At 39.9% G+C, this 15,072-nt stretch overlaps 3 protein-coding genes across 3 annotated transcripts; 1 reads left to right on the plus strand and 2 right to left on the minus strand.

Annotated features, from left to right (window-relative positions):
- Window positions 1-8,705: 8,705 nt before the first annotated feature.
- On the minus strand, window positions 8,706-9,707 carry LOC140004799 (uncharacterized). Its single transcript, XM_072044947.1, has one exon. It carries the CDS (start codon window positions 9,705-9,707, stop codon window positions 8,706-8,708), a length of 1,002 nt encoding a protein of 333 aa, XP_071901048.1.
- Window positions 9,708-11,674: 1,967 nt separating this feature from the next.
- Window positions 11,675-12,280, plus strand: LOC113739162 (uncharacterized). Its single transcript, XM_027266406.1, has one exon. It carries the CDS (start codon window positions 11,675-11,677, stop codon window positions 12,278-12,280), a length of 606 nt encoding a protein of 201 aa, XP_027122207.1.
- A 2,125-nt stretch (window positions 12,281-14,405) lies between these two features.
- Window positions 14,406-14,816, minus strand: LOC140004800 (uncharacterized). Its single transcript, XM_072044948.1, has 2 exons — window positions 14,760-14,816; window positions 14,406-14,669 (listed from the first exon to the last, which is right to left on the minus strand). Exons 1-2 carry the CDS (start codon window positions 14,814-14,816, stop codon window positions 14,406-14,408), a joined length of 321 nt encoding a protein of 106 aa, XP_071901049.1.
- Between the last annotated feature and the right edge of the window lie 256 nt (window positions 14,817-15,072).

The raw sequence follows: 15,072 nt of genomic DNA on the forward strand, positions 1-15,072 counted from the left end.
CCAGCTAACATAATTGGAGCCACCAAACATGGGAGGCCTAGTAACAGATTGCCCCTCAACAAACATAGCATGACTGGTTGTCATCTTTACTCCAAGCCGCTTGAGCTTAATCTCTAGGAGACCAAGCTCTGATACCAATTGTAAGGCCTAAAGACAACCTAAGAGGGGGGTGAATTAGGTTGATTAAAATCTTAATCAAATTTATGCACTTTTTCTTTAATAAAAATTTACCTTCTTTTCTAGTAATGATCAACCAAGTAGATTAGAAGAAGACAGCAATGTTGATTAGAAAAACAAGTATAGATAAGCAATGAGAATTTTATTAAACAAAAAGAATAAGATAGAATATCAAACCGATTGTCTACCAAGCTTTCCTCAACCTTGAAGACCAATCACTAGGTTGAGCAACTTCTCTTTGATGAAAGATGATCAACTAGATGTACAATGGAGGGAGCACTTTCTCCTTGCCCTAAGCCTCACTTAGTCAAGTTAAGAAGTTTTACAATCACTCAGATAACCATCAACAAATCTACACTAATAAAACTTTCAACCAAAAGAGAAATGCTCACAAGAAATTCACACCACTTGGAGAACAAATCTTGTCTTGGAGACTATTTTCAAGCTAAAATATCTCTTGAGATCTTATAAACAAAGTGTGCTGAAGTTCCTTCTTGGTTCAGAATAGTTTGTTTTTAAAGGGGACCAAAAATGGGTTTCATTAATGCTTCCAACGGATAGAAGGCAGATGAAGAGTCAGCTAGCCGTTGAGGCTGTCGGACGTCCGACGACCAAATCATCGTCCGAACCTATCGTCCGAAAACAGCCAAGTTGTAGTTCGGACGTCCGATGCGTTTTTATCGTCCGACAGCATCAGCGTCCGATCGTCGTCAGAGAGTTGGCAAGTCTTCTTGGAATTTTTCGGACGTCCGACGCGGTTGATGTGCGTCCGAGGCGTGCGTCCGATCCTTCTGGACGTCCGACGCTTCCTTATGAGCGTCCGACAGAGCTTCCTTCTTGATGTTCTTTATCCTTTCGGACGTCCGACATGAGTGTCCTGTTTTTGCTTCTTCTTTTGGTTGATTTTCATTTCTTGACATATTCGTACCTGATTCTTTGATAGGCAAAAAACACTTATATTTGAAGAGAGTTAGATAAACATTTCAAAGTACTTTGTGATCATCAAAACCAAGAATAACATTTTTGGTGGAAACTTTCCACACAACCTGCACAACATATTTACATCAAAATCAATTCAATTGAACCACAAAAAAGTCCACTAATGGTCACAGAAAAACTGGGGCAGAATCGTCACTTTTGTTCATCTCACTTCCTTTGAGTTTTCTTTCACAACACAACTTATTTTCACTAGATTAAGTACTAATCCAACATAAATAACATCAAATCTCATCAAATCATTCATTAAGCCATTGTGGAATTTCATAGAGCCCACTCACAAGATTTTCAACAATATAAAGCTACCCATATGAATCTATGAACTCACAAGTGCAATACAACTTATATAAACCAAGATTCACGAGGTTGATCATCATTTACCTCTTTAGATGGCTAGAGCAGAAATTTTCAGTCACTTTAAGCTCAAGAAAAACCGTGAGATGAAGCTCCTTTCCTAACTTAGGTTGATCACCAAGTGGTTTACAAGTTGTGTGTAAATTTTGGAGTGATTTGATGAAGAAATGAAGCAAGATGATGAAGGAATTTGGTCGTGTTCTTCCTCCTTGTTGTTCGGCCAGCAAGAGCAAGAGAGAGAGTGTTGTGTGCCGATGAGAAAGCTTCTTGAGGAAGCTTAAGTGTGTGGCCCAAAAGTGGTTCAAAGTCAACTAGGAATAGTGCGCGGTAGCGCGTTTCGTGCCCGATTCCGCTCGGGTTCGCTTCACTTGTGCACTAAACCTCCAATACACTTTCTTAAACATTCTAATTATTCACTCTTAATAGTCTAGAATATTTCTTAAATCTCCAATTAACCGCTCCGGTTCGGTATACGCGAACTTTCGATTTGCACGCGTTACGGTGAAACTTCCAAGAAATTCTTATAACGATAGTATAACTAACTAATAATTGAGTATTTAGGCATAAAAATACCTATTTTAAGGCTAATGTATAAGTCTTCAATTTTCCAAACTCATTGTCCCCTCGAATCGATTATTGTCTCCAAACGCGCATTCACTATTCTTACTAAATGAGTTTTCAAAAATTAAATTTTTGTAACAAGTCATGTTTAAAAATACACGTAAGCCATAACTCCATGTAATTTGGTCTAAAAAGATTGAAATGAAATATTCGGGGCAACGGGAAATTAAATATTTAAATAAGCTAATAATAGGAGTTTAAAATAGATAAATTTGCGAGTCCTCACATTAAACTTGTAACGTTCTTTGTTTTCTAAGTGACGCTTTGAAACTCACATTTCGTCATTTATATTGGTCTTAGATAGTTAAATTCTTGATACATTATATGATCACCGGATTTGAGCCTGTCCAAAAGAACGAGCCAAGGTTGAAATGAAATGATTGTGATCAAGTGGTGAGTGTTCCTTGTATGTTTTTATAAAAAATGACTATGTCGAATGTTTGTGAAAGTTTGTTTGAGTATTAAATGCTTTTCAATGATTGTTAAATGGATTTTTAAGGGGTAAGTGTGTATTTTATCACACTTGACCTAAGTGAATGTGAATTTTCAATGATCATAATGTTATCTGTGCATGAATGTAAGCCATGTGTACTTTATCGTATTGGCTAAATTGGGTTCTTACCCTTCATCACTCGCCTATTCGAGCCAGAAGCAGACTCAGTCGGGTAGGTTGGAGACTATGGGCCACTGTTTTGGTATACTTGACTATGACCATGAAATCAAGTGGAGTACTAGCTAGTGAATGAAATGTAATGACTGATTGAATGAAATGATCACTGAAGGAGTTTCTGTTTTCAAATGTGTTCTCAAATGTCGGAGGTATAAGGAAGAAATGGACGGAGACTGAATGACTGAATGAATGAATGGCTCCAAGGGAGCACGTATCCTTTTACTGAATGTGCTATTGTTACTTGAATGCTCCAAATGTTTTCCTTGATTGATTGTTGTTAAATGTAATATGTTCGTGATTTACTATTTGAATGCTTGTTTGGGAACCTTATTCATTTAGTTTGTTTTCTTTACAGGAGTGGAGGCCCGGAACAAATAAGTGTGAACTAATGTGTATAACCTTCTTGTATTTGTGCTTTTGATAGATAGAATGTATTTTGGATATTTGATGTTATATCTTACATTTCACTTTTGGTTTGTAATTAAGATTGAATTACTGGTTGAATTGTAGAACTCTAGTACTTATATGGAGGTTTGAACGGTTATTTTGAGAACTGATTGTAGTGAATGTAACGAGTCCTAACGAGAGTTAGGCAGACGGTCTGCCAAACTCTTGGGTACGCTCTAGGAGGAGGTGGGATCGTCACACATATTCCCTGCAGACTCTAATATTTGATGCAACTAGTAAATAGAAATTCACATGCAATATATGTATGAGATACAATTGCTTCTGGACAAAACCTTTTGGTCACGCATTATCTCCCCGCTACAATTTGGTTAAGCCCATAGAATTCGAGAGTGACGGATGACTGTACTTAATCATAGTACTTTTAGACTTTGTTCACCAATTTTATTTTAATGCATCTTTAATTAACCAGAAAGAGAGAGAGAGAGATAAGAAAGAGAATTTATTTTAGGGTTAAAAACAAAAAAGCCTCCTGTGGTATACCTAATATACAAAAAAGCCCCCCATGATTTCATAACATACAAAATGACACCTCATATTTTGAACTAAATTATAAACTAACAGAATTCGTTAATGTTAACGAAAATGATGGTTTCAACTATTAAATTTACCGGATTCCATTAAATTTACCGTTAAGTTTACCAGATTTCGTTAAATTTTCCGTTAAATTTATCGGATTCCGTTAATTTTAACGAATATTATTAATTTACAATTTAGTTTAAAACATGAGATGTCATTTTATATGTTTTGAAACCACGGGGGATTTTTCTGTATATTAGGTATACCACAGGAGACTTTTTTGTTTTTAACCCTTTATTTTAGTCTTGAGACATGCAAATATTTTGTGATAATCTGTAATTGATTGTAATTTAATGTGATTGACTGATTGATTGACAACTTGATTAGCAAAAGCTACCATTTATATGTATTCTAAATATTCTTGACTTCTTGTAGCATTGTTCTCTCTATTGGCTATTACAACAATGTCGGTCTGTGCTAATGCCAACCCTAGATGGACCCAAACCGCGGTAGACGCCTCCTACTCCTGACGACGAGGGATTTTTAAGTAGAGGAAACGTGTCTTCGAGGGCGAACTATTCTGTTTTTAGATGATTATTGAATCGCAACGGATATTCTATCCCACACCCTATGCTATTTTCTGTCCCATTTTTATTATATTGCTATTTCTCTTACATAAACACCATATTTTAGTTCTTTTTTGATTCCTTAAGATCCAATAACCATTAACTGAGTAATATACAAAATTTAACAAACTCAAAAAATCAAAATGCATAAAAAATGAGTTTTTTGGAATTTTCTGCTATATTTTTTAATTTTCTATTATATATTACTTTTTGAAACTGTTGTATTTATTTTTTATTCAATTAATAGTTATTAGATCTTAAGGAAACAAAAAAGAACAAAAATATGGTGTTTATGTAGGAGAAATAGCAATATAATAAAAAGTGGGACAGAAAATGGCATAGGGTGTGGGACAAAAGATCCGTTGCATGATTGAATACTACAAAATTAATGCTATTTTCTTAAAAAAAAAATCTTGTATCATTAATAAAATAATTTATTTTATATTTGACGACAAGACTTATATTCACAAAGTATGATTAGATGTAACCGAGTCATTAATTTGTATCTGTTTACAACATATATTCATAAATAGCATAATTAGTATCCAAATGTACTTAAATTGCCTTCTTCATTTTATTAAGTTAACTAATATATTACGTGCATCTATCAAAGTTAATTTTAGTAATTTGCAAGTTTAACCTAATTGTACCAGTGGTCCATCCATCCAATATTAATATTAGGATAGCACTAGGGTAAGTATGGGACTAGAGTACCACACCCCCGTCCTGTGGTAAATTAATTCCCTCATCCCTATTCCATCACTCCTCCTCCCATGCCGTCCCGCTCTACTACTCCTTGCAGGTACCTTCATGGATGGCCACTATCATTATTTATTTTTTATATCTTGCCTTACTTTTGTGAATTTTTAGCCAAAAATATAATGCGAAATCATAAATATCACTTTGGTATTTTGAATTAATTTTTTGATATTTGATATGATTTGAAATCTAAATCAATGCGCATTGGCTTTCTATAAGCTGTACGCAACACGTGACAAATAATATGATATTTTCTTGTGATAAAAGACAAGTTGCCCTTAATTAAAGACCAAATTAGACCAAATTGATATAGTATAATAATTATATGATGTAAATGGTAGCAGGAGAAAAATCCCCCCTCCCCACAAATGCCATCCCAACCAGATTTCTTACAGCGCAGGGTTTGATAATTATGCATGAAACCAATGGTAAAGGAATCATTTGTTCTGAAACAGCGACTTACATCTGGAGTTCCATCAATTAGGCAAATTTTTGTGATGCAGAGGTCAGTGGAGGCCTGCGATCTGCGATCTAGAAGCTACAGAATTGGTGGAGAGGTAACTTCGAAGACCGACAGATGAAAGGAATTGTTATTATGTGGGTAACCGAGAGAATACAAGAAAGGAGAAATGTAAAGCTATTACAGAATGAATATCAAAAAGGCTGCCTTATTTCATAGCCTAGATTCCTATTTATAGCCATCTAAGTCGGCTGTCAGGCTAATGCTTAACCTGCTGACCTAGGCTGACATCACTAGATTCCCACTAACAAATTGGCTAACAAATCCCAGCTGTATAACTAACGTGTGCATGGCCTGCATGGCCATAACTAACTTTAGCTAACAACTTCAGCTGTATTTCCGTTGCTATATCCTGCGCAAAATATGGAATAACCAAACACATGCATCAATACCCTCCCCTCGCAGAGTCCTTGTCCTCAAGGACTGAAGTTGGGAAATTGCAGCTTTAAGTCCTGCAGGTATTCCCACGTAGCATCCTCCGGGAAGCTGTTACTCCACTGGACTAATACCTGAGTAGCTGCCACCCTACCACGCTTGACCAAACGCCAGTCTAATATGGCAATGGGTTCCAATAATAGCTGACCCTGGTGTGAGACTCCAGCTGGAATGTGAGTATGAGTGACCCCTGTGCCTATTTTTTTCTTGAGCACCGAAACATGGAAGGTGTTGTGAATGTGAACATGTGAAGGAAGTGCCAACTTGTAAGCCACTGCACCCACCCTTGCCAGTACTTGAAATGGGCCAAAATAGCGTGGAGATAATTTTTGACAGTGATGAGTCCTTAACGAATGTTGCCGATATGGTTGAAGCTTGACATAGACCCAGTCACCAACGCCGAACTCCCTTTCTGATCTATGTTTATCTGCCAACTGCTTCATCCTGTGCTGCGCCTTAGTCAAATTATGTCGCAGGGAGTGGATGACTTTCTCCCTTGCATGTAAGCTTCTATCCACAGATTCGACAGTTGTAGCTTCCGGTAAGTAAGGAATATGAATAGAGGGAGGCTGTCCATAGACTATTTCATAGGGAGTAAATTTAGCAGAAGAGTGGTGATTCGTGTTATACCAATATTCTGCTAATGGTAGCCACAAACTCCACTCCTTAGGGTGATCACTAGCCATACACCTCAGGTAATTCTCTAAGCACCTGTTAACCACCTCCGTTTGTCCATCACTCTGAGGATGGTAAGCAGTGGACATATTCAGCTGAACATGCTGTAACCTGAATAGCTCCTGCCAAAACGAACTCAAGAAGGTAGGATCCCTATCACTAACGATTGTTTGAGGTAACCCATGGAGTCTGTAAATTTGATCCATGAACAACTGAGCGATGGAGACGGCTGTGTAGGGGTGAGCCACTGCTATAAAGTGGGCGTACTTGCTGAGGCGATCAACCACCACTAAGATCACTTTCTTGCCATGAGAGGGTGGTAATCCTTCAATAAAATCTATGGAGATGTCTGTCCAGATCCTGTGGGGTATAGGCAAAGGTTGTAGGAGTCCAGGGTAGGGTGCATTATCTGATTTATGCCTTTGGCAAATGTCACAGGAGGCTACGTACTGAGCCACATCTCTGAACATGTGCTGCCAATATACAACCTGTTTGAGCCTCCTGTAGGTCACATCCACTCCTGAGTGTCCCCCTTGCGAGCTAGAATGCCACAGAGAAATCAACCTGTCCCTCAAGGATTGATCCTTGCCAACCACCAACTTACCTCTTCGTTTTAATACCCCCTGTTGCCAAGAGTAAGTGTTGGAGTACTGGTTATTGCGCGTCAATTTTTGGATTAGCTCCTGGATGTGTATGTCCTGCTGCCAACTTTGCTGAATATCCCTGAGCAATGAAGATGTGACTGTGACTAGAGTGTAGTTTGAACCCCCCTCCTGTGGCCGTCGGGACAAGGCATCTGCTACAATATTATCACATCCCTTTTTGTATTGCACCTCATAGTCAAACCCCATTAACTTGGCTATCCACTTCTGTTGTAAAGGTGTGTGTACCCTCTGCTCAATTATATACTTCAGGCTCTGATGATCAGTTTTAATAGTAAAATGCCTTCCCACCAGATAAGCTCTCCACCTTAACACTGCAGTCACTATAGCCAACATTTCCCTTTCGTATACAGACAGAGCTTGATGTTTAGGACCCAGGGCCTTGCTGAAAAAGGCCAGAGGTCGCTTATGCTGCATCAGTACTGCCCCAATTCCATTCCCAGATGCATCAGTTTCTACAACGAATTCCTGAGTAAAATCTGGTAAAGCCAAAACAGGTGGACTGCTCATGGCTTCCTGTAAGTTCTTAAAGGCCTGAGTAGCCGCATCATGCCATTGGAACTGGTTTTTCTTGAGTAATTCTGTCAATGGTTTGGCAATCTTCCCATAGTCCTGTATGAACCTCCTGTAGTAGCCAGTGAGCCCCAAAAACCCTCTTAGCTGCTTGACTGTCTGAGGAAGAGGCCAACTTACGATAGCCGAAATCTTCTGAGGGTCTGCTTGAACTCCCTCAATATTGATGACATGGCCTAGATAATCAATCTGTTGCTGTGCAAAGGTACATTTGCTTCTTTTTGCCTTCAAGGTATGCTGCCTTAATAATTCGAACACCATCCTAAGATGTTGTAGATGTTCCTCCCAATCACAGCTGTATATCAAAATATCATCGAAGAAAACCAGAATAAATTTCCTTAAGAATGGCCTGAAAATGTCATTCATCAAACCATGAAAAGTTGAAGGCGCATTAGTCAGCCCAAAGGGCATAACCAAAAATTCATAGTGGCCGTCATGAGTCCTGAAGGCTGTCTTTTCCACATCCTCTGCCTTCATCCTGACCTGGTGATACCCAGATCTCAGATCCAGTTTGGTGAAGAACCTTGCTCCAAATAGCTCATCCAGTAGTTCCTCTATCAAAGGTATAGGGAATTTATTTTTTATAGTGGCATTGTTCAACTGTCTGTAATCAACACACATTCTCCAGGATCCATCCTTTTTCTTTACCAATACTACTGGAGAAGAAAAGGACTAGAACTAGACCTGATGATGCCACAAGCTAGCATTTCAGCCACCAACCTTTCAATCTCACCCTTTTGGAAGGCCGGGTATCTATATGGTCGCACGTTGATGGGTTCCGTCCCCTCCTTCAGAACAATTTTATGGTCATGGAGCCTTTTTGGTGGCAACCCCTTAGGTTCCTGAAACAAATCCTCATAATCATTCAGTAAGTATTCAAGTTTTACTGGATTGCTCACCTGCTGATCCTCAGTGTTCGCAGAGATGGTACAGAGAGGTAAGGTGTCTGCTGTGGGCTTCTGCACTACTCTGATTAGGCATAGTTGCGCCTCAGCGATTTGCTCTGGTTTTTGAAGTATTTTCTGCATTTTTTTCTGCTTAACCAGCTGCAGCCCTTGTCGCTTCATTCCCCTCAAAACTACCTTATGGCCAGCTTGCATAAACTCCATCCTAAGCTCCCCAAAGTTCCATTTCACATCCCCAAGGGTAGTTAACCATTGTATGCCAAGGACGAGCTCACACCCACCCACTGGTAACATGAGTAGGTCAGCCTTGAATTCCTGTCCGTGCATTTTCCAAGTGAAGTCCTTACAAAGGTCCTGCGTGGTCAACTTATTTCCATCTGCCACCTCTATCACTAGGGGATCAACCCTGTGTGTAGTTAAACCCAACTTCTGTACAACTTTAGGGTGAACGAAATTATGGGAGCTACCACAATCTATGAAAATGTTCACAGATTGTCGTCCCACATGACCCGTGACCCTCATAGTTTTAAAATTAGGAACACTCATGGTAGTCATGGCATTAAGAGAAATATGTGCCAGTTGACCTTCATCCAGTGCGTCTTCTTCTTCACTTCCTGACCCTTCCTCCTCCTCCTCTGGCATGTCATCCCAAACCTCCAACATGTGGAATTGTTTATTACCACATCGGTGCCCAGCTGTGAATCTTTCGTCACACCAAAAGCACAACCCCCTAGCTCTTTTCTCATCCATTTCTGCTCTACTCAACCTCCTGAAGGGTCTTTTGGCAATTAACTCTTTCTGCTTCTCATTACTAGGTAGGGCTGGAAAAGTAGGGAGAGGCAAGAGTGGCTTAGAATCTACCTTCCATTTGTAACCAGCTGAGTTTGTTTGGGTAGGTGCGAAAGTGCGGTTAGGATCTGGGCAACTTGTGTAAGGTTTGGCAAACCCCCTCCCTTTCTACTGCACAAACACCTTAGCTTCTTCAATTTTGGCCAGGGTTCTGGCATGCTGCACGTTCCTGGGCATGAACATTCTTACGGTCAGTTGGATTTCTGGTTTCAACCCACTCACAAAACAACTTGTAGCGTAGTCCTCGGGGAGATCCACCCTATTGAGAAGCTCCTCGAACAGGTCGTGGTACTCCTGTACTGACCCAGATTGCTTCAAGCTCTTAAGCTCTCCCATGGGATCGTCATACAAGGAGTCTCCAAACCTGGAGGATAATTCCCTTACATACTCCTCCCAGGCCGGAATCTCCCGCGTAAGTCTGGATCGCATGAAGATTTGGTGCCACTGAAGAGCCTTCCCCTCCAAATTCATGGCAGCTATTTTGACCTTTACTGAGCTTGGCGTCTCATCCACTTCAAAGAACTGCTCACACTTGTACAACCATCCTCTAAAACCCTCCCCATTGAATTTTGGGAAGTCAATCCGCGACAAGCGAGAGGGAACGTGGTAATTCCCTCTATTGCTGTTTGAAGAATCCGAATTATGAGGGGAGCCATTTCCTTCGGCCGGACCTTTCTGCGTGTGTAGTTCAACCACCAGGTTTCTTAGAACTGCCATTTCTTTTTCGAACTGTTCCTGTTGTTCCTTCAGCATGGAGCGAACGTGCTCTTCCATCTTCCTGACGTCTTGAGACCTAGTGCCCTCTGCCATTGGTGACTTAGCTGGTTCAACCCAGCTCTGATACCACTGATGCGAAAAGGTTAACCTGTCCGTACAAGGCCCAAAAATTCCATAACAAACGCCCCTCCTTAGAGGCCGACGTCCTCGACGGCCTGGTAATTTTGGGACTCCCCCTTCATGGAGGCAGAGCCTCTGCGAGATTCGAACCTGGGATGTTGGGTTCGTTGCTTGGCTCTGATACCACTGATGCAGAGGTCAGTGGAGGCCTGCGATCTGCGATCTAGAAGCTACAGAATTGGTGGAGAGGTAACTTCGAAGACCGACAGATGAAAGGAATTGTTATTATGTGGGTAACCGAGAGAATACAAGAAAGGAGAAATGTAAAGCTATTACAGAATGAATATCAAAAAGGCTGCCTTATTTCATAGCCTAGATTCCTATTTATAGCCATCTAAGTCGGCTGTCAGGCTAATGCTTAACCTGCTGACCTAGGCTGACATCACTAGATTCCCACTAACAAATTGGCTAACAAATCCCAGCTGTATAACTAACGTGTGCATGGCCTGCATGGCCATAACTAACTTTAGCTAACAACTTCAGCTGTATTTCCGTTGCTATATCCTGCGCAAAATATGGAATAACCAAACACATGCATCATTTTGGGTTACCCAAAACTTTTTTGGGAAGAACTTTTACAATACTACTGAAGCTCCATTACAATTTATTTCTATAAACTACAACCTTTTTATCGTCTGAGAGCAATTAAAAAAAAAGACTATTGCTTTGAAAGACTATTACTTTGTAGTAGTATTAAGCAATAGGTAGTCAATTCACTTTCCAAATGCATTTGTCCCATTGGTTTAGAGAAGAAAAGGGAAAAGAATACATCGTATCAATTAGGATCTTTCCATTTACTGCGTTTGTCTGTTCACATTATATTCATACATACTACCCTTTATATACCAGAGTTCAATGTTCAATAAACCCTCTATTGTTCTTGAATTCCGCCAGTAGATTGTTGCCTCAAGCATGCGTGCGAACTGAAAGCCTGGAAGCCAAGAAAGCTTGGAAGAGAAGAGAAGTTTTGGATGGCAGATCCGCCAAAGAAAGCTTGGAAGCAAAGCACGGTGCTTTCTGATCTTCCTGAAGAATTGCTGGCTGAGATTCTGTCAAGATTCCAAGTCAGGACCCTTCGCAAGTTAAGGTTAGTATGCAAACAATGGTACAACCTCTTGTCAAACCTTGAAATCTTCTGGACTTTACACCACGAAAAATCCCAGAAAAATCCAGTGCATTTTTATTTGAGCCAAAAGCACGAGAAAGAGGGAACCGGGTGTGTTACCTCCTGCAAGATACGTGGTGTAGATGGGAATGGAGTTGTCACGTTCGACCATTCTCTTCCTTCACTTGTACATGGGCGGGATGATCGTCGGGAAATTTATGAAATAGTTCCATCATTTTCACTACAATGCCGAGATTTTATATGGTTATCAAGTCCAGATATGTTTTATATATATAATCCTAATATTCCAAAACTCATCGACTTGCCAGAGGTCACCCCCAATATTGACAATTCGAACTGGATGGCAGGGGGTATTGGATTCGATCCCACCCATGGTTCGAAGTCTCGGCCGAGACCGAGACGACTCGGCCGAATCGTCACCGTCTCGGCCCCTACCGATACGATACCGTGACGAAACGATACCGAAATACTTGACGCGCCGAGAAATCGGCCGAGTCGTCACCGCGACGGATTGACTCGGCCGAGTCACACCGAGTTACTCCGAGTTATCCCGAGTCAAGACGAGAAATCAGCCGAGTCACACCGTGACGGATTGACTTGGCCATTTCTTTTGCTATTTTTAATTATTTTTATTTAGCCTACTTTTTTATATTATTAATAATTTTTAGAATATTAAATACTTTAAAATTTGCATCTCACCGAGACCGCGACCGATATGTCTAGACCGATGTGGAACGTTTCGGGCCGCGCCCGCGACCGTGACCGTGACTTTAAACCATGATCCCACCAGGAATGAGTATATTATTGTCCATTTAATCTTTGGCATGTCTGATTCTTCTACTGATGGTTGTCAACTTCCTATTGCTGGTTGTGAGATTTTGAGTTTTTGTAGTACTAATGTCTCCACCAAGAATTCTTCTAAAAGCGGTAGATGGAGAAAAATTGCTCAGAAGTGCTGTCCTTTCAAAATCGATGAAGTTATTAATCAGTGGGGAACTTTTGTCGATGGTGTCTTTTATTGGACAATTTTTGACAGGAAAAACGAGGAGAATATCCTCTCCTTGGGTTTAAACAAAGAAAAATTCGAAATAATCCCTCCGCCCCCTGCAGAAGGTTTTTACACGGTTGATGGCGATCTTGTAAGCCTGGTTGAATTAAAGGGACATCTTTGCCTTGTGGATCCAGCTGCGGAGCCTTCAGCAGTGGAAGTACGGATGTTAAGGAAGGAGTCTGAGGAGAAGATTACTGAAGCATCATGGACAAAGGAGTATAGCATTTCTCTGCCTGGTTTTGATATTGAAAGAGAATGGTTACATCCACTTGGGGATAGAGATGGTGATGGTGACTTAATTGTTTATACAACAAGTAGGATTGATGATGAAGACTCAGAACTCCCATCGGAGTATGTCCCACAATGTTCTGTGTTGTACTACAACAAACAGAACAATACTTTTGGGAGATTGGATGAGGACACAAACTTGAAGTTAGCAGCTTTATCAATTATCAGGTGGCAACTGTGTCTTTACACTGATAACTTCTACGTCTTTCGAGGCAGCTAAACTTGGCAAACCTAACACCTGCATAAGTTATTCCTTTTGCATTAGTGAATTTCGTTCTTATTATGCCTATCTATAGTGTTGTTACTGACGTTCTTAATCAATGCTAGCTGCTTGTTTCGAATGGTGGTTATGCGACTTGGAGTTGGTCTTCATAGAAACTTTGTTTAGTCTTAACTAATTGCATGGATTTGCTTCATTGAATTTCTCTATGCTAGTTATGCAATTTTACATACTCAAATGATTTTGTTATGAGGTTTCGAAGATCATATGATAAATAAAACCAGTAGACAATAAAGAACTACAATCGGCTTTGTGCAATTATGGAAAGTACACGTTCTACAACCAATTCAGAAACATGAATGTGATGACAATTTACAAGCAAAAGGTGATTAAATGAAGTAGCAACTCATGTAACTTACGATCAACAATTCCCAACCAATAGTTATTGCTGTCTTCCGTAGACTAGAGCACGTATAGGCAAGGAAAAATGAAAAAATAGTAATATAGTAAAATCGCTATAAATTAATACTCAATAAATTAATAACATTGTCACAAAACTCAAGTTCAATCAGTGGTACTCCCTGAAATTCATTTAAAATGAACAGGAAAGAGATGATTAGAGAATGAAGGAAGAGTTGAGGGAAACTTGCAGAGAAAGGAATTGATCCATTCACTCACAAGGAATCGGTTTCAATATCAGCAAATCAATGACAAGAAGTGCAGAGCCTCTTCCTACTAATACTGGTGCCTAAAGTTACGTGTAACTAACTGGTAACGTGGACCAAATCTGGAAAAATCCACTTAACAGCCCAAACGCAACAAACTACAAAGAAAACGACAAAATACTGCTAATTCCTACTTAATTCTGTTAACTAAGTAAAACAACACAGTTTAAATAATAACTCAGCATTTTTCTGTTAATTCAACTAGTTTTGTGTCATCACTCCCCTCTTGAATTCCACCTTGTCCTCAAGGTTCAAAATCTGGAAATGTAGCTTGTATGAAGTCAGCATCCTCTTAGGTAGCATGAGCTGGAGTAGAGTTGAACCACTGAACTAGCCATTGCACTGCTGCACCATTTTTCTGCTTGACCATCCTCCTGTCTAAGACTACCACTGGCTGCACCTTCAGCTGTCCCTCATCATCTAAGTATGGCAAGGCAGAACTAGGAGTCACTCCTTCTCCTACCTTCTTCAACAATGACACATGGAAAACAGGATGAATTTTAGAGCCCTCCAGTAACTTCAGTTTATAGGCAACAGTCCCAATCTTCTCTACTATCTAATAAGGACCATAATATTTTGCAGCCAATTTCATGTTCCTCCTAATGGCAACAGTAGCCTGTCTGTACGGCTGTAATTTCAGAAACACCCAATCCCCAACTTCAAATGTCATCTCTAACCTCTTGGTATCAGCATAATGCTTCATTCTAGCCTGAGCTTGTTCTAGATTTTCTTTGTGCAATTATGGAAGGTACATGTTCTACAACCAATCCAGAAACATGAATGTGATGACAATTTACAAGCAAAAGGTGATTAAATGAAGTAGCAACTCATATGACTTACGATCAACAATTTCCAACCAAAAGTTATTACTGTCTTCCGTAGACTAGGGCACGTATAGTTAAGGAAAAATGGAAAATAGCAATATAGTAAAACCTGTATAAATTAATATTCAATAAATT

This window comes from Coffea arabica, chromosome 4c (assembly GCF_036785885.1).
Source record: "Coffea arabica cultivar ET-39 chromosome 4c, Coffea Arabica ET-39 HiFi, whole genome shotgun sequence".
In the NCBI taxonomy this organism is placed as follows: domain Eukaryota; kingdom Viridiplantae; phylum Streptophyta; class Magnoliopsida; order Gentianales; family Rubiaceae; genus Coffea; species Coffea arabica.